Genomic DNA, 21715 nt, shown 5'->3' with positions numbered 1-21715 from the left:
CAGCACCACCTCGCTCCTCGTGTGAACTTGGCGGCCAGCAGTAGCGGCCCAGGCATTGCCGGAATGGATTCGGTGGAAACGGCGCTCTCTCCCGTTCCGTCGACGCCGTTCTCGACCGCCCTCGTCTCCGGAGGACTCGCTGGGACAGCCGTCGACACGCTCTTCTTCCCGATAGACACGCTCAAGACACGGGCGCAGTCCGAGCAGGGCTTCTTCCGGGCTGGCGGCTTCAGCGGCGTGTACCGCGGGCTGGGCAGCGCGGTCGTGGGCAGTGCGCCTGGAGGTACGTCGCGCGAGTTCCTCTTCGACCGCCGAGAGGCCTTTGATACGTTGAGCGATGCTGAATCAGTAATCGTGCTGCGGTCATAGCCAGTCTCTTCTTCACGAGTTACGAGCTGTCGAAGGATGCCTTGCCCAAGTTCTTTCCTCGGTTAGGAACGACCGAACTCGCGCCCGTCCTGCACATGATCTCCGCTTCTCTGGGCGAAGTCGTACGCTCCTCTGTCTGCTTTCCAAGCCGAACCCCAGCTGAACTTTGCGGGTACAGGCGGCGTGTATGGTTCGCGTGCCGACGGAGGTTGTCAAGCAGCGGAGTCAGACAGGGTCAAAGGGGACACGGAGCTGGGATGTCGCGAAGACTGTATGGCGGGGCGAAGGGCTACGAGGATTCTACCGAGGTTTTGGATCGACGGTCGCGCGAGAGGTGAGTCTTTCGCTGTCCTCGCGATTGCTTTCAGTTGGTTGCTTTGAGGGCCCTGTCCTGCGCCTTTCGTTGACACAGTAACATCCACGTTGTTTCGGACACCGCAGATCCCCTTTACCTGCCTCCAGTTCCCGCTCTACGAACGACTCAAACTCCTCGTCACGCATCGCACCCTCGGTCCCTCCGCTTCCGTATCTGACCTCCCCGCCTGGCAAGCTGCGGCATGCGGGTCCATCGCCGGTGGTGTCGCAGCGGGACTGACGACGCCGTTGGACGTGGCGAAAACGAGGATCATGTTGGCGAATCAAGTGAGTCTCCGTCTGTCTCCTCGCTTGAACCGTCGTCGGCCGATCGTCTGCCAGTATTTGACCCTGCCCTGCTGGTGCAGACTTCCTCCGAGTTCCCCGCGGCACCCGCGCGACGCCCGCTCGCCCTGCTCCCGACGCTCCGGCGAATCTACACGCACGAGGGCGCCTCCGCCCTCTTTGCCGGTGTCGTCCCGCGTGTGGTGTGGATTAGCATGGGCGGAGCGGTGTTTCTGGGTGTGTACGAGAAAGCAAAGGCGGTGTTGAGAGCGACGCGGACCGAACGACAGGAAGGGAGAGGGACTGACTGGAAGTAGGGGAACTATAGACGACGAGTGAGAACCTTAGACCTGCACCTACGGGGGTCCGCTGGGAGCGCCGGAGCCTGGATGCATTCGCGAAAATCAAAGAAGCGAGCTGGTATCGCCTCCATCCGCTCTCTGGCTTCAACAGCCGGTTCACTTGCCGAGCCAGTTCACTTGCCGAGCCAGCTCGATCCTCTGTCGTCTTCTCGAGTTCGTCCGAATGGATTGGTTGCGGATGCGTGGGAATAGCTACAAGCGGCAGAGTCGGCCGCGGGAGAGGCGAAGTGGCATATGTCGCGGAAGAGGCGAGGGTGTGTAATGTACGATCGTCAAGGTCCGTCTATTGGGCGCTTAGAAGGTCTGTAGCAAGGAAGAAAGGTCAGCTATCGGAGCAAGAGGCAAAGGAAGGGGGTGAAGCCGACCGGGACGAGCATGTCGCCGAAGGCAGCGATGGCGGCAACGGCGGCAGCGAAAGTGCCGAATGCGGTGAGAACGACTGCAGGGCAGAGCTCTTGTCAGCTCGCAACGAGGACGGGAGTCGCGCGAACGCACCCTTGTTCGCCGCCCAGGATTCGGGGTCCGTGTACTGCGCGCGAAGGATCTGGCCGAGCGTGATCTGCTGCTGCTGAGGAGGAGGCGCCCTGTGTGCATCGACAAGCTTGTCAGCCGTGCGTTGCGAGCGTGTCGTTCGGATGATGAAGAAGATGAGAAAGTTGGCGAGGCGAGCGGGAGCGGTTCGGATGGGTCGGGAAGGAATCTAAACCGTTCTGACGAGCTGTGCAGCATGCTCGACCTACATTTGGTGCGGGTGTGCGAGGTGTGCGGGGTCAGACTCTCGCGTCTCGCGCCATCGCCCTCTTCGACCTCGTCCCGTTCACCTCGCGCGCCCACACTCGCTTGCGGGGCCAGTGCTACTCGAGATGGTCTTGCTGCGTACCACTGCTCCCGCCCGGGCTGCTTTCCGCGCGGCGAACGTGCTTCGCTCGTCGTCCACCACCGCTCCTTACAACCCTCCGTCGCCATACTCGGGCGTCTCGTTCCAGCCGCATCCGCACTCTCTCCCCGTCGATGGCTTCGTCGGTGCAGTGGGAAACACTCCCCTCGTGCGTTGGGACTTGTCTTCGTCGCGCTTCATCAAATCCATAGCTAATCAGCCCGCCTTGGTTCGCTCAAACGCAGATCCGCATCAACTCGCTTTCCGACGAGACGGGCTGCGAGGTCCTGGGAAAGGCAGAGTTCATGAACCCGGGAGGGTCAGTCAAGGACCGAGCGGCGCTGGGACTCGTCAAGTGGGCGGAGAACACGGGTGCGTTCCCTTAGTTGTCATCCAGCGGGAACCCTTCTCGCTGTGCTCGATTCGCGCCACTAACATCGACATCCATTACGTTAGGACGCATCAAGCCTGGAGGAACCATTGTCGAGGGTACCGCCGGCAATACCGGCATCGGTCTCGCTCACGTCTGCCGCGCAAAGGGCTACAAGTGTGTCATCTACATGCCGAATGTGCGTTCGCCCGTCGCTCTCACGAGCACATCGACGATCAGAAGCTGACAGGTTACGCTCGTCATCCGCTAGACGCAAAGTCAGGAGAAGATCGACTTGCTGAGGATGCTCGGTGCCGAGGTCTACCCTGTCCCTGGTGAGTCCCTCGTCTTCCGACGCTTCTCCTCTTTGTGCGACAGCTAATCGTATTGTTGCCCAGCTGTCGCTTTCGAGAACCCCGAGAACTACAACCACCGTGCGCTACTTCCTGTCTCTCACTCTGCAGTCCCTGAGTCGCGTTCTACACCGCGCAGAGGCGCGAAGACATGCTGAGCGTCTCGATAATGCGGCGTGGTACGTTGAGAATACGTTTCGCTCTCCCGGCGCATGCTGACCTCCTCGCGCATGCTCACAGGGTCAACCAGTTCGAGTACGCTTGCTTCGCTCGATCGCGCTTTGCGTCCTCGTCTGACGTTCTTCCTACCGTGCAGCAACTTTGAGGGCAACCGTGCCGCGCACATTCACACGACCGGACCCGAGATCTACGCCCAGACCGAGCATCTGCCCGGCGGCTTGACGGCCTTCATCTGCGCGACAGGAACAGGCGGCACGCTTGCTGGCGTTACGCGAGCATTGAAGGACCTGAGCGGGGGCAAGATTCAGTGCTGGCTGGCGGACCCGCCCGGGAGCGTGTTGGAGAGCTTTATCAACCGCGGCGTGATGGAAAGGGGTGGCGGGTCGATTACGGAGGGTGCGTAGCCTTCCACTTGGCTTCTACGACCCGTCGCTGACGATGGAACGCTCCGCAGGTATCGGCCAGGGCCGTGTCACCGACAATCTCGCACAGGACATTAAGCTCCTTGACGGCGCCTTGCACATCCCCGACGCCGACACGATCCGGATGATCTATCACCTTCTTGACAAGGATGGCTTGTACGTCGGCGCATCAACTGCGCTCAACGTCGTTGCGGCTAAGCAGCTCGCCGTCAAGTTGGGCAAGGGTAGTCGTGTGGTCACAATCCTGTGCGACGGCGCTTACAGGTGTGACGTGTCCTCTCTTGCATTCTTGAGCATGCCATGCTGATGCAGTATTGGAGGACAGGTACCAATCACGCCTCTTCTCGAAGAAGTGGCTCGAGTCGAAGAACCTCTACCAGGAGCTGCCAGAGCACCTGCAGAAATACGCTGTCCTTCCCTAGACGTACTCTCCTCTCTTTGCATCACTCGAGCCAACGCGCTAAATCCATCAACACCTGTTGAAATGTTGCGCACGTTGTACACATGGCTTGCTTCAGCTTGCTCCGCATCAGCAGTTCTCGCTGGGCCTCGCTTCCACTTCTGTTGCTACAGTGCAGATGTTGCTGAACTGGGCCGCAAAAGTACACTGAGAACGGAGTGCCGCTGGCTCTGCTATAGAAGTGGGATGATCCCCTTTGTCTTGGCAATGTTAACTTTGTCCGGTCCGCTTGTGAGCATGCCAGAGCCTTGTGCTACAGGAAAAAGATGTTGTGCAGGCAGAAGCTTGGTGTGCGCCAGAGGGAGAAGCACAGGCCCTGAGATAGAGTCCGTAAGGCAGTCGAGGGTTGACGCTTGGTTGATGCGCCGAAAGCTTCCTTACTTGGGGCAATTGTATACGCATAGCTTGCTCGGTTAACATGTGGAACTTGGCTCAGATGTCCGAGTGGTCTAAGGAGCCGGATTCAAGCGCATCAAGCTTCCCTGCTTTCGCACGGGCTTCCCGGTCTAGCAATAGGCGAGGGTTCGAATCCCTCTCTGAGCACTTCTTTTTGCATCTATGGTTGTCTTCCTACCTGGCTGTGCATACCTTTTTGCAGCTCGATCCTGGGAGGTACGAGAACGAGGCCTGGAGGAAGGGAATTCTCCCTTGATGAGATAGCGCAGGCCAGTTGTATAACACCGCTCAGCCTCAACCTGCATTATGGAGGCTGCTCACAGGCCACTTACTGCTTTTTGCAATCTCCGAAGGATATTGCTCTTCGCGAGGTAAGTTAGGGGTTTCTCCCAACAAGCTGGCGGTTTACCCCGCACTCTTTGAGCGATACCAGCGCAGAGAATCCCTATCTTGCGGGGTCTCTCCCTCTTTTGCGGGGTAGACCTGTCTGGCCGTCCCAAGCTCCCCGGCGTCAGCCCTCTTCCGCTTCACTGTGCTCAGTGTCCTGCACACAGAGAGAAGTGTGCAGGGAGAAAACTCGCTGTGTGGAGGAAGTCTAGTCCAATCTCAAAGAGCTGAAGCTGGCTTGCTTTCTCTGGAAGGCAAGGGTAAGTGCAGTCCGCTTCCCTGAAGCAGGGTTGGGTTACAAAGTTGACAGCTGTTTACACGGGATGCCGGTGGAAGGAGAAGAGCTGGAACAGTGTATTGCCGCACAAGCCGGACTTCTGGCAGCTTGCTTTCCCTGGACTTGCTTAGAAGCTTTCCCTTGACTGTGTTTTCCCACTGCTTGACTCTCTATGCACACTCTGCAGGTCAAGAGCTGGTAGAAGAGGCTGGGTGGGCAGGAACTGAGCGAGTTCAACGATGTCTCCTGGAATGAGTCCGGGTAGGAGTGGCTTGTCACGCAGGGGATGCCATTTTTGGCTTCAGACTTGACATGCTTGAACCTCACAGGCTCGGGAAGAGTTTTTTGGGGTGGGGCTGTCCAGGTTGTGGAGGGTGAGCACACGACCTGGTGAGTCGTGGACTATGTCTTCCTCTGCCCCCTCTCCCTCTTCGCTTTCTCCAATTTGCCAGCTGACGCTCACGCTTGGCACACTGGCAAGTCACTTGAGCACCAGAAAAGCTAAGGGACTGGGAACAGAGGCAGTTCGAGGTGGTTTTAGTGACGGCGACTGGGGACTTGGCCAGGAAGGAGCAGGAGGAGGAGGGCAAACTCGCTTCTTTCAGGCTGGGACTGGTCAAGTCCAATGGCGTATGTGTGGTAGAGCAGGGAAGAAGTGCTGGTAAGTAAGCTATGTCTTTGACAAGGAAGAGCTCTTGCTTTCCAGGGGAGGCTGACCTTCTCACTCTCACTCTGGCTTTTGACATGACTCTGTTCCGCTTCTTTCAGCTTCAGCTGCTCTCAGAAGGTTGAGGAGAGGGCGGAGGTGAAGACTTGGAGCAGAGAGAGGAGGAGGAAGAGCAGGAGACTGACCTCACCCTCTCCTCCCGCCAAGCGGGCTGACTTGCTTCCCACACAGGCTCAACACAGTCATCAAATGTGCCTCAAGACCAGTGCTGCTGCTTTCTCTCAAAGCTGTGAGTCCAAGTCTTCTCACTCAAGCTTGGCTTTGAAGCAGGGCAGGAGGGACTGGGCTAGCTCACTCAGTGTCCGAGCTGCTGACTCAGTTCCTCCGCTTCCTGGTAGTGCAAGGAGTGAACTAGGCGGGACGGGTTTCTGAGGGTGAGTTCAGCTGGGTTTTGTGCACTGGTACTCGCTTTTCAGGAGGCGCAGCGCACTCACTTGCGGCAGGGCTGCACTGAGAAGGCAAGACCGCTCTCTAAGAGAGTTGTGAAGGGATGTGAAGCACAGGAGAAGTCAGTTGATGGAGAAGCTGGACTTGAGCATTTCACTTTCCCTCAACTTGCTCAGACACTTCCCTTTGCCACTCCCTAGCACTGACTTGCTTTCTGTGCACTCTTCGCAGGTCAAGAGTGTCTAAACAGTGCAGCGGAGCCAAAGTGGGTGAGTTCAAGCTGTTTCTCCTGGACTCTGGTTGGAAAGGAGGGGCTTCAAGAGGAGGAGAGTAGACTATTACCTTGGAACTTCTCTCTCACAGGGTCATGTAGAGTCCAAGCATGCTCTCTGCGTCTGTCCTGAGTGGAAGGAAAGCGAGTTGGGGCAAAGAAGGTCCGCTTTCTCCTCTTTCTCCTCCTCCTGACCCAGGCCACCTCACTTGTTTCTCCAGCTGCTGACTGGCAACCTTTCTTTCAGCCTGAAGTAGAGCCATCCAAGTGCAGTGCAAGGCTGGTAAGCCAAGGGGCCACCACGCTCGGCCAGTGGAGGCGCCACCAAGCTGCGAAGGTTCGGGACCTTTGCAGCCAATCACAGGCCTCCGTTTCTCTCTCTCCTCCTACACGCCCTCTGGCAGTCTATAAGAGTCTATAACGTGCTGTAGGCTTGCTGGATAATGTGTTGAGTCCCTTGAGCTTCACAAGTTGTCCCACGGGGCACGAGGCAGTGAGCTGTGGCCAGTCGAAGTGAGTCTCCTTGCCCCAAGGGGGCAAATGATAAGAATGACTGCAACTAGAGTTGCTCAGGCCACCTTGTAATCCCTGGCTGCCAGGACACTCCCTGGCAGCCGTTCTTTGGCACAGGTGTACGGAAGCAATGTGGAAGCTCGCATTGGCGCGGTAAGCGAAGGCCCTGGTGCAGAGGGGGAGCCAGGAAAGCAACATGTGCTTTTGCCGATGGGCGCAAAGGGGGTCTCCCGTGCGCCTTGTCACTTTGTTTGGCACAAGGAGCGAGACGGGTCTTTTCAGCTGCGGTGAACCCCGCGCAGGTGATTGTGATGAGACTATAAACCTGTTGCGCCTGCTCAACAAGAGCTCCTGACCAGACAGATGCTCCAAACAAACGTACTACAAGTCTTAGCGAGCTCTACGAGGCTTCAGATGCAAGTTGTCACTGAGTGCAAGCGGTCGTCGGACGACCCCCTGTTGGTGGTGATTCCTTGGGCAAACAATGGGCTTGCCGGCTGGTGAAGTCTGGAGTGTCTCTCCTGAGTGTCTCTCTTGCTGCTGGGCTGCTACAGACTGCTCTCTGCTTGTACCCGCCGTGCAGTCGGCATGCCCCCCCTTCATAGGCTGGATGTATCACCTGCGCAATCAATCTTGTCCAGATTACAATCTGTGACACAGAGCTGCCCCAGCACAGGCCGGTGTGGTGTGTGAATGCTCCATGGCTTGAGGCAGTGCAGGCAGCAGAAGGGCATTTGTAGGGCATTTCCTTCCCTGTGATCCCAAACGATAGATGGTCTGGACTTCATGATACACATTGGCCAAACTGCTAGGCACAACATGCGCAAAATTCAATCAGAGGTGAGGGGATTGCTGGCAGCATGGATGACAGCCAGAGAAAGAGCAAGAATTGGGGATACAAAGACCAAGTCAGCCGTGAGTTGAGATGACTTACTTGCCCATTCCAGCACTTCCAGCACAACCACTTCGTTCTCGTTACAACTCCGTCAACTGCTACACTGCTGGCACACCACAAATACATCAACTCAATGTGCCTATTGACCACCTCAACAAGTACTGGGTCAACCTGCACCCTGTGACCCACTTGTTATATCTGAGAAGACAACGTGCCAGGACAACGTGAAGGATCCGGACCAATTTGAGGTGCGTCAGCATTGCAATCTGCAGGTCCACATCTTCACATGGTGAGGCACTTCTTGCTGATCTGCCATGTCACTGTGCGCACAGGATATCCAGTTGACAAACTGGCAGCAGGCAGACTGTCTGCTTCAAGCCTGCCCTGCCTGACTTGCCAATCGATCGGTTGGGCCATCAGGGTCTGCTCGATGGAGGTCCAGCTTACCGACTACGAGATCGCCGCTTTCTCTGTCTTCATCGTCCTCCTTACGCGGGCAATCATGACGCTTGGGTTGAACTTCTACCTGCCTATCTCGAAGGTGCGCTTTGAGTTCCACCCGTCAGGATTCACCCTCCTCAGAAGGGCTATAGACTGATCTTGCGATCTGTCGCTGCAACAGGTCGACGAGAATATGCACCGAGCACACCGCCGCGACGCCATCAACACCCAGAAGTTCTACTTCCGCAAGAACGTCTTCGACCCCAAGCCTGGCCACCCCTGCGACCCTTCTCTCGACGCCGCCGAGCCTCAGCCCGTCCCATCTACCTCTGATGATGCCACCCTCCCCTCCGCATCGGCATTCGGTCGCGGACGAACCAACGGCTTCACTGCGCACGTCCGCAATGCCTCTGTCGCTTCTTCCGACTACCCCGCCTCTCCGACTGTCTGTTCTTCGCACGCTCCCTCTCGCTCCGCTTCACCCACGCCCGACATTGCTTTCGGACCAGTCGAGGACGAGTATGACGAGTTCTCGATCAACGAGATCATCAACGGCTCGAAGGAGACGGGCTTCCCTGCGTTGATTGGGGTCGTGGAGCGGTACCTCGACGGGCTGGAGAAGGAGGGTAAGGTGAGCGAGGAGGTGAGGAAGGGATTGACAGGAGCTTGGAATTGATTTGCCGACGAGCCGACGGTGCGTGTGGAACTCCTCGTACTGAAGCGAGCAGATGCTGACAGCTCTGGCATTGTTGAAGGCTCGCTCATCACCCTCGCGACCTACATCCGGCGCTTCGTCCGCTCGCACCCGTCCTACGCGCACGACTCGGTTGTTTCGCAAGAGATCAACTACGACCTGATCCGCGCACTCGACGGGATCGAGCAGGGCAAGCGGCCTGCTCCTGAGCTCTTGCCCGAGGGATGGCGGACAGGCTACAACGAGGACAAGAAGGGCAAGGGCGCATTCGGGAGGTGTTGCGGAGACGTTGTAGGCGATGTTGCGGCGGATGATGCACAGAGCGAGGGCAGCGAGGGCTTGAGTGCGGGCGCGGCGGTCATCGAGGACAAGGGGTTGTGCTGTGGGCCTATGGAGCCTGGGCCGGCGGCCAAGGAGGCATAGACGACCTGATTTGCGATCGAGGGAGGGAAGGAAGTGGGCGGCTGCGTCTCTGTCGTTACTTGCTTGGCTCGAGCATCTGTTTCTCGGTATTTGTGACTTTCTAGCATTGTAACGCGGTCCTAGACGCACTTGACCACACTCGTAAGCGAGGTCGAAGCCCGGGGCTCCCCTCGCCGGGCCACCTCGAGCTCCTCCCACTTGCCGAGCGCAGAATGTCGACTGAAGGGGATGAGGTACAGCAGCAGCCAAAGCGCCCGCATGCAGTCAGTCTGCGCCCGCATTCCACGCTCTTTGCCCCGTCGTGCTGCTCGCTCACCAGCTTCGCCCGCGTTCTGCATTGTTCGTCCCTTCGTCGTTCGCCTTGCGCAGTGTCCGCATCCAGGATGCACAGCGTCGTATGCTCGCATCGAGCATATGGGTGCGTCTGCAGCGCGCCATCTGCCGTCCTCTGTTCGCTGACCTCGACTTCCCCCCCTCTAGAGCGGCACGCCAAGTCGCATGAGCAGGGGCACGGGTACAGCTGTCAGGAGGTGCGTACGCTTTGTTCGGAAGGTGTAGGAGGGCGCGCTAACCTTGGGTCGTTGCGGACAGTGCGGAAAGAGCTTCGCTAGGTCGTGAGTTTCCCTTGTCCCTCCTCCCTATTTGAATTGTGAAGGCTAATCCTGCTCTTGCAGCGACGTCTGGCGACGACATCTGAAGGTAAAGCCTGAACGTCCGGGAGAGGGACCGACGCTGACGGCAAGCCCGCAGATTCACACTCGCGACACGAACAAAGCCGCGACTCCCGCTGCACCGGCGAACGGTGCTTCTGTGAGCGCCAACAGGGTCCTGCGAGGTGCGTGCTGTTACTTGTCGGGCGGAGACGAAGCGGGCTGACTCTTTGACGCAGCCTGCAGAGCTTGTGCAATCGCCAAGGTTCGACCTCTCCCTTCGCATCTTCTTGATTGGCGCACTGACGCTCAGGTCCTTCCACACAGATCAAGTGCAGCGGACACGCGCCCTGCCAGCGCTGCAGCGAGCTCAACAAGGAGTGCGAGTACGAGGCGACGGCGTCAAATTGTCCGGCGAAACGAGTCCGTCTCGAAAGCGAGGACTCGACGCGGGACCTGTCTGTCGGGGACTGCCCTGACAGCGGACACGGCGAAGCATCGTCATCGGGCTTTGACTCATCTGTCCCGACTTTCGCCCTCCCGCCCATGCCTCATTCGTCCGCTTCTTACCCTCCCCCCGGCTCGACGTCTACGGCCTCGCACATGCCCCCGACTTGGGGCGACCTTCCACCCGACTCTCTCACCGGCGACCTGAGCTCCCTCTTCGGCTCGACGTCTCCCGGCTTCACAGGTGCTCCCGCCGCCTCGACCTCGACTCTTTCGCCATCCCTCCCGCAGCCACCACAGAACGGCAAGTCAAACGGCGACATGCTCGACACGTTCGTCAACTTTGCCCTGCACCAGCACAACCCTACCTCTTCACTCGAATTGAACCTTGCGGCCGCTTTCTACCTCCCGACGGGCGACCAGATGTTCTGGAGCTCCTTCCTCACTTCACCTCCCGCCGCACCTCTCCACCAACCACCTCAGCCCTTCCCTGCCGCGTTTCCATACAAGAATCAGCAGCATCAGCAGACGGACTTCCATGCGGCCGCATCTTCGTCGCCCGCAAGCAATGCGGGTGGACTCTCATTGTCGACGCGACGACCGAGGATCCTCATTACGGCTGCGGGCATGCCGTCTCGTCATGGCAGTCCTCATCCGGAGGAGGAAGGAAAGGGGAAGGAGCGGGAGCAGCAGGACGCAACGGATGGAGCGGCAAACGCAGGAGGCGAGGCGAACGTTGATGGCGAAGGTCGTCCTTCCACCTCGTCTTCCGCCTGGCCGCCGGTCTGGAACCCGACAGGCGACGAGTCGGCCGTCTCGCTCGACCGCGAAGCCTCGCTTCCGCTGGTCGGAGGCGGGAATGCGGCAAAAACGATGCCGTTCGACGAGGACGTCAGGATCGCGTTGCTCGAGACGCTGAGGTTCGCTCAGCTCAGCGATGACGAGTACCACGCCGTGTACCGCACGATCGCTCGAATCCCGCTCTCCATCTTCGGTACGTTCCTCCTTCCTCTTCCTCGAGATGACGCTGACGCGACTTTCGACTGGATAGACCTCCTCTGCGGCCTCTACTTCCACCACTTCAACCGAGTCTACCCGATGCTCCATGCCCCAACCTTCAACCCCAAGTCAACTCTCGGCCAACTGCTCCTGATCATCCTCGGTATCGGCGCCGTCTACGCACCAGTTCCGGGCGCGCTACAGCTCGGGCGTGTGCTGATTGAGGTGGCGAGGAGGGGGACAGAGCACCTCATCAATCGGGACAACAGGTTGGCGCGGTCGCTTCCTGTGGTGCGTCGAGTTTCTCGCTCCGCCGTAGCATATACTGACTCCATCTGACAGGCTCAAGGAACCCTCATCTGGGGCATCGTCCGCTGGATTGGCTCGGCGCGAACAGTCGAACTGGCTGAAGTCTTCCGCAGCATCCACGTCGCCATGTTCCGCCGTCTGCGCATCTTCGACGACTGGGAGCAGCACAAGCCGCGAAGCTCGTCTCCTCAAGCGCAGTGGTCGGCTTTCATCGCCAACAAGGAGAGGCGGAGGACAGCGATGGTCTGCTTTCATACGTTCTCGCTCGTTTCCGCTTCTAGAGTATCGCTAACAGTTCGTCAGTAGTCCTCGAGGGAGAGGTAACGACCCTGCTGCACCTCCCTCCTGTCATTCCCTGGAGCGACATCAAGACACCGCTTCCCTGTTCAGACGACCTTTGTGAGCGGTGCTGCTACTCGTTCCTCGCCCCCGCAGCTGACCATCCTCCCCCTCTCAGGGAACGCTCCGTCTGCCGAAGCTTGGCTCGAGCTCAAGGCAAACGCGCCTGAACCTGCCTCAATCCCCGCCGTCGCCAAGCTCCTCGCGTCCGACTCGTCCCTCCCTCTTCCGCCCGCCATCTCGCTCACCCCCTTCGGCGCCCATGTCCTCGTCCAAGGCATGCACATGAACATCTGGAATGCTCGCCAAATGCATCTCTCCGGCCTGACAAACCACGCCGAACTCATCACGACTCATATCCGCCGGTCGCTCGTCCGCCTCGCGCGCGGGAAAGACGAGTTCTCGCCACGTTTCGCCAAGGGTGCTGCAGGCAATGGCGATGACCCCGCACTGTACGCCGCCTCACACGCGTGTTATCACCTCGCGCAGATCTCGACGCACATCCCGCTCGAGGAGCTCGACCTCGTCGGGAGGAAGGGCGGCGATAAAGAGGCGATGGAGGCGACTGATACGTGGGCGAGGTGGATGCAGGCGAACTCTGATTAGGCGAGGATGGTCGCGCTGCATGCGGGCCAGCTCTTCCGAGTTGTGCGCGACTACCCAACTCACGGTGCGTCCGTTTGCGCTTTCTCTGCTGTTCCCGGCTGACCTGTCCGCTCTCACAGCGACCTACGAGTCTTCCGCCCTCTTCCACGCCGGACTCTGCCTCTACATCTTCGCCCGCTTGTCATCAACCTCGGCGGACCCAGGCGCGAGCAGCACCTTTGACAGCTCATCCCGCGATCCCGGCTCCTTCTCCTCGTCGACCGAGTCGGCCTTCCCTCTCGACGCCGCGCTGTACAGCTCCTTGACGCCGGTCAATTTGGGGAGCTGGCTTGCGCTTGGAGGTCCAGCATCCTTGACAGGTGTCTCGGGCCTCTTCTCCGACTCGTCTGCGCCCATGCAAGTCCTCCGTGCCATCTCCCGCCATCTCCCGCCTTCCCACTCAGCTCGCAACTGTAGGGCGCATCGGACAGGTCTTTGCAGTTGTGCTGAAAGGGATCGCGAGGCGAGACGAGGAGCAGCAGAAGTTGGCTCTCGTTCCGGCCACCTTGAACTACGGCAGCGCGCCGGCCAGCTTCTGATTGTTGCGTTGTTATGTCAGTACTTTTGGGTTTTTGTTGTCCTATTGCATGGTTTGCAACGTCGTCTTTCCGCTCGTCTCCGCCCGCCAGTGGGAACGGTGGGAGCGAGCAAGCGAGCTCTCTCCTCTCAACAACTCGCTTCGCCAGGCTGGCTGACATGAATGACCCGCTCTACACAGAGGTCGAGCAGGTTCTCGGGCCCGGCAGCACCTGGATCACTGCTCCTTCCCCGTCCACCTCCTCGCTTGCATCTTCATCAAACAGCCCCGCCTCCGACTCGCCTGTCCTCTTCCATGCCTTCCGAAGAACGTACAAGGGTGCTGCAAAGCATGACAGTTACATCTGGCTCCAGATCGTCAACCCTGGGTTGCTCAAGGCGCTCAAGGCGGTCTTCCCGACTCTTGCAACTCTCTACAAATCGGTTCCCGGGGTCCCTACCTTCCCTTTGCGATTGCCAGCTCTGCTGACAGGCTCATATACACTGCAGATTGACGCTCGAGCGGTCTATGTGCAGCGCGAGGCCCTTCGCTCGGACGCCAGCTCTCCCGCCCTCGACTCGCTGCTTTGTTATGTCGAGGCCTCCTTCGCTTACGTGTGAGTTCAGTCCTCTCCAACCGTAGAAGACAGCTCATGCTTTATGGTCCAGTGCAGAAACCATCACGACTTACCCGGCGGGCACAATCTCGTGGCATCTCCTCTGGACCCAGTTGGAGATTGGTGAAGACCTCGAGACAGTGCACGACGTGACAGGCGAGACAGTGCGTTATCTTTCACTGTCTCTCTACGTCTCGCTGACGCCTCTCTCGCAGATGGCCATTACGCTCGATAGCTGGGCATACGTACAAGAAGCAATGGGGCGGTAAGTGCTCCTCTTGTACTTCATCTCTACTCCCACTGATGCTCCATTACTCACAGAGCCCTCAACCTGTCCTGCCACTTCTACCAGTGGGCAGGGACCTGCTGGCACCGCATCCCCGTTAACCCGCAAGATTTGCGAATTCAGCGTGAGACCCGTCTTCTCCCGCTTCTAACGACGATTCACTGACACGCTTTGATGTAGAACTTACAAGAGATCTTGGCGCTGCCGGCACGGCCTTTGACGAAGGAGAAGAAGGCGAGTTTGCGAGGTACGGCTTCTTCACCTTCGACTATGTACTGCGCACGTTGTTGAGGTCTCTTTGCTCACCGGACCACATTTTGTTGTGCAGAACGAGGACAAACGTACACGCAGTACGCTGGTCAGGTGCACGCGAGCTACGAAGGCTTCTTCTTCACTGGAGCTTTCAGCGGAGCGTGTGGCGCGTTCTCCTGCTTCTCACCGCTATAGAGCTGATTCTCGGGACCGCAGAGACCGGCTGATGGGAGAGGGGCAAGTAGTCATTGATGTCAAGAGCTTCCGGCGCTGCAACCCTACGCTCGATCACTGGGGGTGCATCTCGTTCGAGGCTCCTCCATTGGCTGCTGAGCTCACTTCCACTGCCCCAGAGACGACGTCGTTGACCGCGGCGGGACGACCCAGTGGGCGACACATTCGAGCAGCCGAACGAAACCTTGTCCGCACCTTGTCCGCCCGTGACAGAAGAGCAGCTCCACCTTCTTCTGCCGTCCATCCACGGCTTCTCGCTTCGTGCCAAAGTTAGTTAACACCTTCTCTTGCCATTGAGCACATGAAGCTGACTGCCAGTGTTTGACAGCGCTTCGGCAAGTTCCTCATCTCCCGCCTGTCCCCCGTCATCTGGCGAGACGAGTCTTTCTCGCATCTCGTCATCCCCGCTTCTTACCGCCAGATAGTCAAGGCGCTCGTGACGGTCCATGCGGGTGAGTTGAAGGAGAAGCTGATGGTCAACGCTGTCGAGGGGAAAGGGAACGGGCTGGTGATGGCTTTTCATGGCGCACCTGGAACAGGCAAGGTGCGCCTCACGATTCTCTCTCCTCCCGTTGCTGAGCTCACAAGCACGCCTGTCTTGATGCAGACTTTGACTGCCGAGGCCGTTGCCGAGCACCTGCGAAGACCGCTCTACGTTGTCAGCGCAGGCGAGCTTGGCATGACTGCGCAGACACTTGATAACCAGCTTAAAAATGTCCTCGAGGTGCGGCAATTCAGACTTTCGAGCTTGAACGGCAAGGGTGACCATCCTGGGTACAGCTCGCGACGGCTTGGAATGCTGTGATCCTGATCGACGAGGTCTGCTCTAGCATCTGCCTTGCCTTGAAGAATGAGCTTCCGCTGATGCAAGTCGTATGCAGGCCGACATCTTCCTGACGAAGCGCGACACGAGACAGCTAGAGCGTAACGCTCTCGTCGGGATCTTCCTGCGCTGTACATTTGCTCTCTTTTGCCGAGCCTAACGCTGACAATCGCCTTTGTTCTCTTCCAGTGCTCAAGTACTCCGGTGGCGGTGCGGAACGCCTGGCCTCAGCCGCTGACCTTCCCAGCTAACATTCGCCTCGTCCGCAGTCCTCATCCTCACGACTAACCACATCAAGAAGTCAATCGAGCTCTCCTTTGCTATTGTTCTCTCAGCGCTGACCCACTGGCGTTTGCAGCTTCGGCAAAGCCTTCCTCTCGCGCTTCGCCATTGTCCTCCGCTTCGACGAACTCGACGAGCCTTCCTGTCGGACCCTCTGGGAGCAGGTGCACCCTCCTCTTCACTTCTCCCCTCCAAAGCTTTGGTTGACACTCGCTTCCGTAGTTCCTCCTCAAAGCGACCTCCTCCTCGTCCTCCTCCCTCTCCGCCTTCGACCTTGCCCACCTCGCCTCGTTCCGCCTCAACGGCCGCGACATCAAACATGTTATCCAGACCGCGCAGGCGGTTGCGCTGGTCAAGGGAGACGAGTTGGGGATGGAGCATTTGGACGATGTGTTGAGGGTTGCAAAGTCGGGCATGCGGAGGGAGTAGCTGGTGCTAACGTGAGGTGCTGCCTGCGAATTGCAGACCTGCGTGCCTCATATTTTGTCTCAGGTGCCCTCATGCAAGTGTGAAGAGCGACGAGACTTTGTGGGAGCGCTGCAGCATCAGGGTCTATCGAACAAGCTCGTATTTTCACTGATCCAAGCGAACGAACAAGCGCTTTGCAGATAGGATATACAATGAGAGAAGAAGAAGGATGCGAGGAGAGAGTGCAAGATGGGCGGGAGCAAGAGGAGCTGCTCAAGCCCTTGCGGCACGACAAGCGGCACGGGTCGCGGCTTGGAAACCGGGTTTGATACCGGCAACCGAGCAAGTCAAACCGCACAACAAGTAGGTCCTGTTGCACAAAGAGTCAGTATGTACAGCGCAAGGGGGTGGGAGGGAAAGCGAGAGGCGCGCAGGAAGAACAGCCTGTTGTCCTTGGTCAAGGTTGTGTCGGGGCTCTTGCAGGTCTTGCAGGTCACATATTTGACAATGTATTGTTGGAGAACATTCTCGATTTGCTCTGCGGGTAGGGTGAGCCGGAGTGGAGTGAGATGAAGGTCGTGCAGGAGGGTGCGGCGGGGATGAAAGGTGAGGGTGCAAGAGCCGTGGTCAAAGGAAATGTATGAGTGATAGCGGAGAGGCGGTTATCCAGTCAGCGCGAGATTCAAGCTGCGGAGGAAGCGAAGCGCAACGCACTCTGCTGGAACCGACCCTTGACGACCAACCAACTCGATCCATGGACGAACCGCTCGTACCCAATTCGGCAAACAAGAACTGAATAATGTGCTTGGGCTGACAGTGCATGCGCTTGCAGATGTCAGCAATATTGGCAAACATTGAGCGCTTGTTGCCTTCGCGGAAGAGCTGGGGAGGCGGGATCCTGTACTTCTTCTTGCCGGCGCCGCCAGAGAGCGAGGGGTGCGCCTGGTGGAGAAGGGAGAAGAAGGACGAGGAGCTGTGTGGTATTCGAAGAAGGAAATCATCAGTATAAACTGCCTCAACAGGTGAACCATCCAGACGTGAGTCGGGAAACGCACATCGATGTAGGTGTAGTCACGGTCCTCCTTCAGCCGCGCCTTTGCCTGCGCGGCAGCCTCAGCCTTGCTTGTCTGGCTGTCCTTGTCACGGTCCTCCTTGGCAAAGGGGTCCTTGCCCTCACCGGTCTACATGGGCTTAGCCCGATCTCTTTCTCTCTCTCTCTCTCTCTCTCTCTCTCTCTCTCTCTCTCTCTCTCTCTCGTCCTTGCCCTCAACCAGCTCATCCTCGTTTACACCTGTCTCCTAAGTCCTAACTCTCCTCTCCTCAAGCGGATGTTGCCTTCTTCTCAAGCATGCTTCGGGGCAGAGGAATCTTTCCCATCTTGTTGCCTGGGAGTGCCTCAGTCTCGGCAAGCTTCACATGATTTGATGTACAAGCACACACTGAGCGGATGACGATCAGGAGTTGCGCGCTTCCTGCGGGCACGGAAGCCCGTACGAAAGCAGGGAAGCTTGATGCGCTTGAATCCGGCTCCTTAGACCACTCGGACATCTGAGCCAAGTTCCACATGTTAACCGACCAAGCTATGCGTATACAATTGCCCCAAGTAAGGAAGCTTTCGGCGCATCAACCAAGCGTCAACCCTCGACTGCCTTACGGACTCTATCTCAGGGCCTGTGCCTCTTCCTCTGGCGCACACTAAGCTTCTGCCTGCACAACATCTTTTTCCTGTAGCACAAGGCTCTGGCATGCTCACAAGCGGATAAACAGAGCACGGTCCGAGGCCAGAGGGATCTTGTGTTCCAGCAGACCGTCCAACGTACCCTCCTAGCATCGCCTGCCCGTCATCTGCCACACCCGCAACAGCCGGCTTGTATCATCCAAATCCTCCTCTGGCTGCCGCTCCTCGTTTGGAAAGAACCGGCAGATTTCCTCCCACAGCTTGTGCCGGTCCCGGTATACCTCCGCGGCGCAGGCATTGACGGCCGCCTGAGACGGCAGCTCACACGACCCATCCAGTGCGGCATCGACGTTCATCGACGGAGGAGCGGACAGCAAAGCCGCCATGCATCGTCGAAAGGATGCCGATTCGCTAGACGACGAGTGGTCGACAACGCTCGAGAGATCGTTCTGGAGGTACTGGAGGGCGATGACCGTGGGCGCAGTCTTGCACAGCTCGTTGAAGCTGCGGAGAACTCAGCGGTATCAGCCCGCTGTTTGCTTTAACCGCAACTGCGAGAGTGAAGACTCTAACGCACCGCTGTTTCCGCACGAGAAACTTGGCCAATCTCAGCGCTTCTCCGGGCGTGGGCCTGCTCGAGGTATAGTTTAGCGTCAGATCTCTGCAGCGTTCGCCCGAAACGACGCACTCGATGATCCTCAGCATCCACATGTCACTCAAGCGATGCTCCACCGGACCGCGCACGTCCGAGTGTCCGCCAAACAGGTACGTCTCATGCCTCAGAGGATCAAAGACAATCTGTACAGAGCGCTGGTCAGCTCTGCTGCACGAGCGGGCGGCCCGAGATGACCGCGAGCGCACCTGGGCCGCAAACCTTCCTGCTGGAACGGCTCCGTCGCCCGCCTGATCCGCCGACACAGCTCCTGCTCCTCGCTCTTCCTGAAGTCTTTCCCATCGCCAACTCTTGCCCTCGCCGCGCGTCTGACCGGGCGCCCTTGTCCTCCTCCACACGCCCGGCAGACAGCTCTCCCTCGTCTCGTTCGCATAGGCCATCCCGCCGCCGTACGATGCGGACGGTGGAAGCGAGCGGATCAATCCCGTCAGGAGCGTCCAGGAGTCGGTGTGTGAATCGAGGACGAGCCGTTGCGTGAAGCCGGGTGGTGGCGTGGGACTGGAAGTGAGCGTGGGATGCGGAGAAGAGGTAGGCGGAGGCGGCCAGAGGCGGCAGATCTGTAGAATGGTTGGGCGCGACATCGACGATACGGAAGTTCCCCCGCCAACTCGGGAAGGCGATGATTCGGGAGATGCGGGTAGCGCGGAGAGGTCGACCAGCGACCGCGAGGCGGCAGCTGCGGCTGACGATAGCGACGACCCAGATGACGATGGGAAAGGAAAGTCGAGAACCGTTCCCTGGCGCCACCAGGGATCATCCTCGTCATCCTCGCGAGCGTCGCCCTCTTCCCGCTTCCCCGGCCGCCCTCGCTCTCCCGATCCGTCGACGCTGGCGAGTCGAATCGCCCACAGATCTTCAAGATACTGCTCGTTCCGCTGGCCGGAGTAGACGTACAGGGTCGGATGACGGGGCGAAGGATCGAGCAAAAGGGCATGTCCGGCTCGAGAGAGCAGTCGGTCAGAACTGAGGGTCGAGGGCGTCGTCGAACCCGGCGGCGGTCGAGGGTCACCGCTGCGGAACAAGTTCGTCAGGAGTGCATGGGGGAAAGTAAGAGAATGGGGACGCACAGCAGGTGACTCCACTTCTTCCGCCGCAAGTCGTAGCACCACAATCCGCTATATCTCGTCTTCGTCGGGTCGGCATCCGAGCTTGTCGACAGCTCATCGCGTGCCGAAGGCTCAAAGGGTTGGTTCTTGCCGCCGAAGACGAAGAGGCGAGATGTGGGCGAGTGAAGGGCCATGGCGTGGTCGAAGCTGTGCGGGACAGCGAGTCAACTCCGGAAGTGAGAGGCATGAGCTGAGTAGACGTACAGCAGGGCTGGTCCGCCGTCCCGTCTCGTGTCCTCGCTGATCAATTCCCACTCGCCGCGGCCGGGTCCGACTGCCTTATACCGCCAGAAGTCGCTCTTCCACCGGTCCTCCTTTGATGACCCGTGCAAGCTTGTCATAGAGCCAGGATGCGTAGGCGTATGTTCGGCCGACGGAACGGAAGTTGACGGTCTGCGAGGACGTCGAGGACGGTCGTCAAGGTCCTCCGCCATAGCCACGTCGTCATCGTCCTCCGCCTCTTCCTCGTCCTTCCTGCCACCCAGCAAGTACACCCAACCCTCCGACTCGTCCACGACCATCTGGTGACAACTCCTCGGACCTGGTCGCTGATCCTTCGCCTTGGTCTCTTCCCCCGAATCGAGACACCTCCATCCACCGTCCGGCGCCGTCAGGTCCCACTCCCACAGATCTCCCAAGTCGCGCGACCCGTCCCATCCGCCGAAGAGCAGGATTTTCCGCCCCACGCGGACCATCGCATGTCCGCCTCGTCCAGTCGGCCAGGAGTGCGTCGCCTGCGCTGTCGAGCGAGAGGGCGAGAGTGGTTCCCATTTCGCCACCGTCCTTCCCTTGCCCCCTCCGGGCGTCCACTCCCGGAACAGCCCTCCCTCTTCCCCTCGATCCAATATCCGTTCCGCCTCTTCCCACTCTCCCTCCCTTACCAGCTTTTCATGCAACTCCCGGCAAAGTGGACTCTCGAACGTATCGCGCGTGATCGTATCGAGCGAGTCGTAGAGAAGGTCGAAAGCCCGGATGCCTTGCGAGCGCGGTCCAAGGCGGCGCAGATGCGCGAGGATGAGATGATTCGTCGTGCGCGAGCGGTGAGAGGTGTAGAGCGATACGAGCGTCGAAGCGGGAGGGAGGGGGGACAAGGGCGAGGGGGAGGACGGCGGGAGATAGCCCTCGAGGAAGAGGTGCCAGATCGAGATCGAGTAGTTGGCGTTCGCAGCGACGTGGCAGTCGATCTTGAGATACTTGATTGGCAAGGGCTGTGGATGCGAGCCTGTCAGCGGGACCGCGTGAGGGACGGCCTGGAACAGGACGAACAGCCTTTCCCCTCTTTCCGCCGACCTCTATCGGCACCTCGAACCGCTCAGGCATCGCATCGTTCTTCAAGCCCCCTTCTAGCAGCGGTTCCATCGACAGCGGATCTGGCGTTAGACCGCCCCACAGCGTAAAGTCGGCGAGATTGCAGGGGTGGGCTGTGACGGGAGGTTGAGGGTGTCAGCCTGCTGCAGCCGCTTCTCTGTAATTACATCTCCTCGCCGACCGCATCGTCTGGAGAGGCGGACGCACGCTTCGTAGTCTTCCCGAACCCGACAGTCCTCAATATCGCGACTTGCTCGAGTTCGACGATGATCCATTCCGGCTCCCTGCGTCTGGCCGGGTTGGTCCCTGCACTGCTTGGGCCTGTACCGACTCCTGCCGTCCTTCTAGCTTGCTGGCGGCGATCCTCCGGACTCGGAGCGGTCCACCTTGACGAATCGTCTGTCGGCTTGTCGACGAGGATGTGCGAAGGGTGAAAGGAAGCATGGTAGCCTGACACAGAGTGTACACTGCATGTGCAATGCTCAGCGTGTGAGTGTTGAGCGACCCGATGACGAGAAGTGGGGAGGACGCACACGTAGGACAGCCGAGGGTTGGGAGGGGTCTGCAGCAGCCGCGTAGCATCCCAAGCAGCAGGATCGGTCATGCTCGCCCGCCAGTCCAGCGCACGAGCAGCGACAGACGGAGAGGAGCAGGAGGGAGGGAACGAGCGAGGGTCTGCCCGCAACCGTTCACTGCGCCT

At 58.9% G+C, this 21715-nt stretch overlaps 8 protein-coding genes across 8 annotated transcripts; 5 read left to right on the top strand and 3 right to left on the bottom strand.

The window, feature by feature from the left end:
• Positions 1-63: 63 nt before the first annotated feature.
• On the top strand, positions 64-1325 carry RHTO_06115 (mitochondrial carrier protein, S-adenosylmethionine transporter; the record flags this gene model as incomplete). The annotated part of the gene is made up of 5 exons (XM_016419776.1): positions 64-283; positions 370-491; positions 548-703; positions 811-1011; positions 1092-1325. 5 exons carry the CDS (start codon positions 64-66, stop codon positions 1323-1325), a joined length of 933 nt encoding a protein of 310 aa, XP_016275230.1.
• Positions 1326-1664: 339 nt separating this feature from the next.
• On the bottom strand, positions 1665-2112 carry RHTO_06114 (uncharacterized protein; the record flags this gene model as incomplete). The annotated part of the gene is made up of 4 exons (XM_016419775.1): positions 1665-1673; positions 1736-1809; positions 1866-1954; positions 2111-2112. Coding segments are annotated over 4 exons (174 nt in total).
• Positions 2113-2233: 121 nt separating this feature from the next.
• On the top strand, positions 2234-3994 carry RHTO_06113 (cysteine synthase; the record flags this gene model as incomplete). Its single annotated transcript, XM_016419774.1, has 10 exons — positions 2234-2416; positions 2493-2619; positions 2704-2816; positions 2889-2952; positions 3016-3051; positions 3110-3149; positions 3211-3225; positions 3287-3546; positions 3605-3836; positions 3898-3994. 10 exons carry the CDS (start codon positions 2234-2236, stop codon positions 3992-3994), a joined length of 1167 nt encoding a protein of 388 aa, XP_016275228.1.
• A 4321-nt stretch (positions 3995-8315) lies between these two features.
• Positions 8316-9443, top strand: RHTO_06112 (glutamate-cysteine ligase; the record flags this gene model as incomplete). The annotated part of the gene is made up of 3 exons (XM_016419773.1): positions 8316-8426; positions 8508-8952; positions 9082-9443. The coding sequence occupies 3 exons, from the start codon at positions 8316-8318 to the stop codon at positions 9441-9443; spliced, it is 918 nt and encodes a 305-aa protein (XP_016275227.1).
• Positions 9444-9655: 212 nt separating this feature from the next.
• RHTO_06111 (Zn(2)-C6 fungal-type transcription factor) lies at positions 9656-13371 on the top strand (the record flags this gene model as incomplete). The annotated part of the gene is made up of 14 exons (XM_016419772.1): positions 9656-9706; positions 9813-9861; positions 9924-9973; positions 10035-10057; positions 10118-10142; positions 10194-10278; positions 10333-10358; positions 10421-11534; positions 11592-11830; positions 11882-12091; positions 12284-12712; positions 12794-12857; positions 12913-13193; positions 13237-13371. 14 exons carry the CDS (start codon positions 9656-9658, stop codon positions 13369-13371), a joined length of 2781 nt encoding a protein of 926 aa, XP_016275226.1.
• Positions 13372-13528: 157 nt separating this feature from the next.
• Positions 13529-16271, top strand: RHTO_06110 (AAA family ATPase; the record flags this gene model as incomplete). Its single annotated transcript, XM_016419771.1, has 17 exons — positions 13529-13801; positions 13859-13965; positions 14018-14129; positions 14181-14230; positions 14287-14375; positions 14442-14498; positions 14580-14664; positions 14720-14800; positions 14857-14935; positions 15066-15281; positions 15345-15461; positions 15518-15556; positions 15619-15691; positions 15750-15770; positions 15830-15860; positions 15919-16006; positions 16065-16271. The coding sequence occupies 17 exons, from the start codon at positions 13529-13531 to the stop codon at positions 16269-16271; spliced, it is 1725 nt and encodes a 574-aa protein (XP_016275225.1).
• Positions 16272-16523: 252 nt separating this feature from the next.
• Positions 16524-17105, bottom strand: RHTO_06109 (translation initiation factor eIF-2 beta subunit; the record flags this gene model as incomplete). Its single annotated transcript, XM_016419770.1, has 3 exons — positions 16524-16620; positions 16692-16788; positions 17015-17105. The coding sequence occupies 3 exons, from the start codon at positions 17103-17105 to the stop codon at positions 16524-16526; spliced, it is 285 nt and encodes a 94-aa protein (XP_016275224.1).
• A 969-nt stretch (positions 17106-18074) lies between these two features.
• On the bottom strand, positions 18075-21619 carry RHTO_06108 (muskelin; the record flags this gene model as incomplete). Its single annotated transcript, XM_016419769.1, has 9 exons — positions 18075-18432; positions 18506-18559; positions 18617-18726; positions 18790-19612; positions 19669-19854; positions 19912-20915; positions 20974-21128; positions 21223-21482; positions 21549-21619. The coding sequence occupies 9 exons, from the start codon at positions 21617-21619 to the stop codon at positions 18075-18077; spliced, it is 3021 nt and encodes a 1006-aa protein (XP_016275223.1).
• Positions 21620-21715: the final 96 nt, after the last annotated feature.

Source organism: Rhodotorula toruloides (assembly GCF_000320785.1).
Source record: "Rhodotorula toruloides NP11 unplaced genomic scaffold Scaffold4, whole genome shotgun sequence".
In the NCBI taxonomy this organism is placed as follows: domain Eukaryota; kingdom Fungi; phylum Basidiomycota; class Microbotryomycetes; order Sporidiobolales; family Sporidiobolaceae; genus Rhodotorula; species Rhodotorula toruloides.
This window is presented reverse-complemented; position numbering and strand designations above follow the sequence as displayed.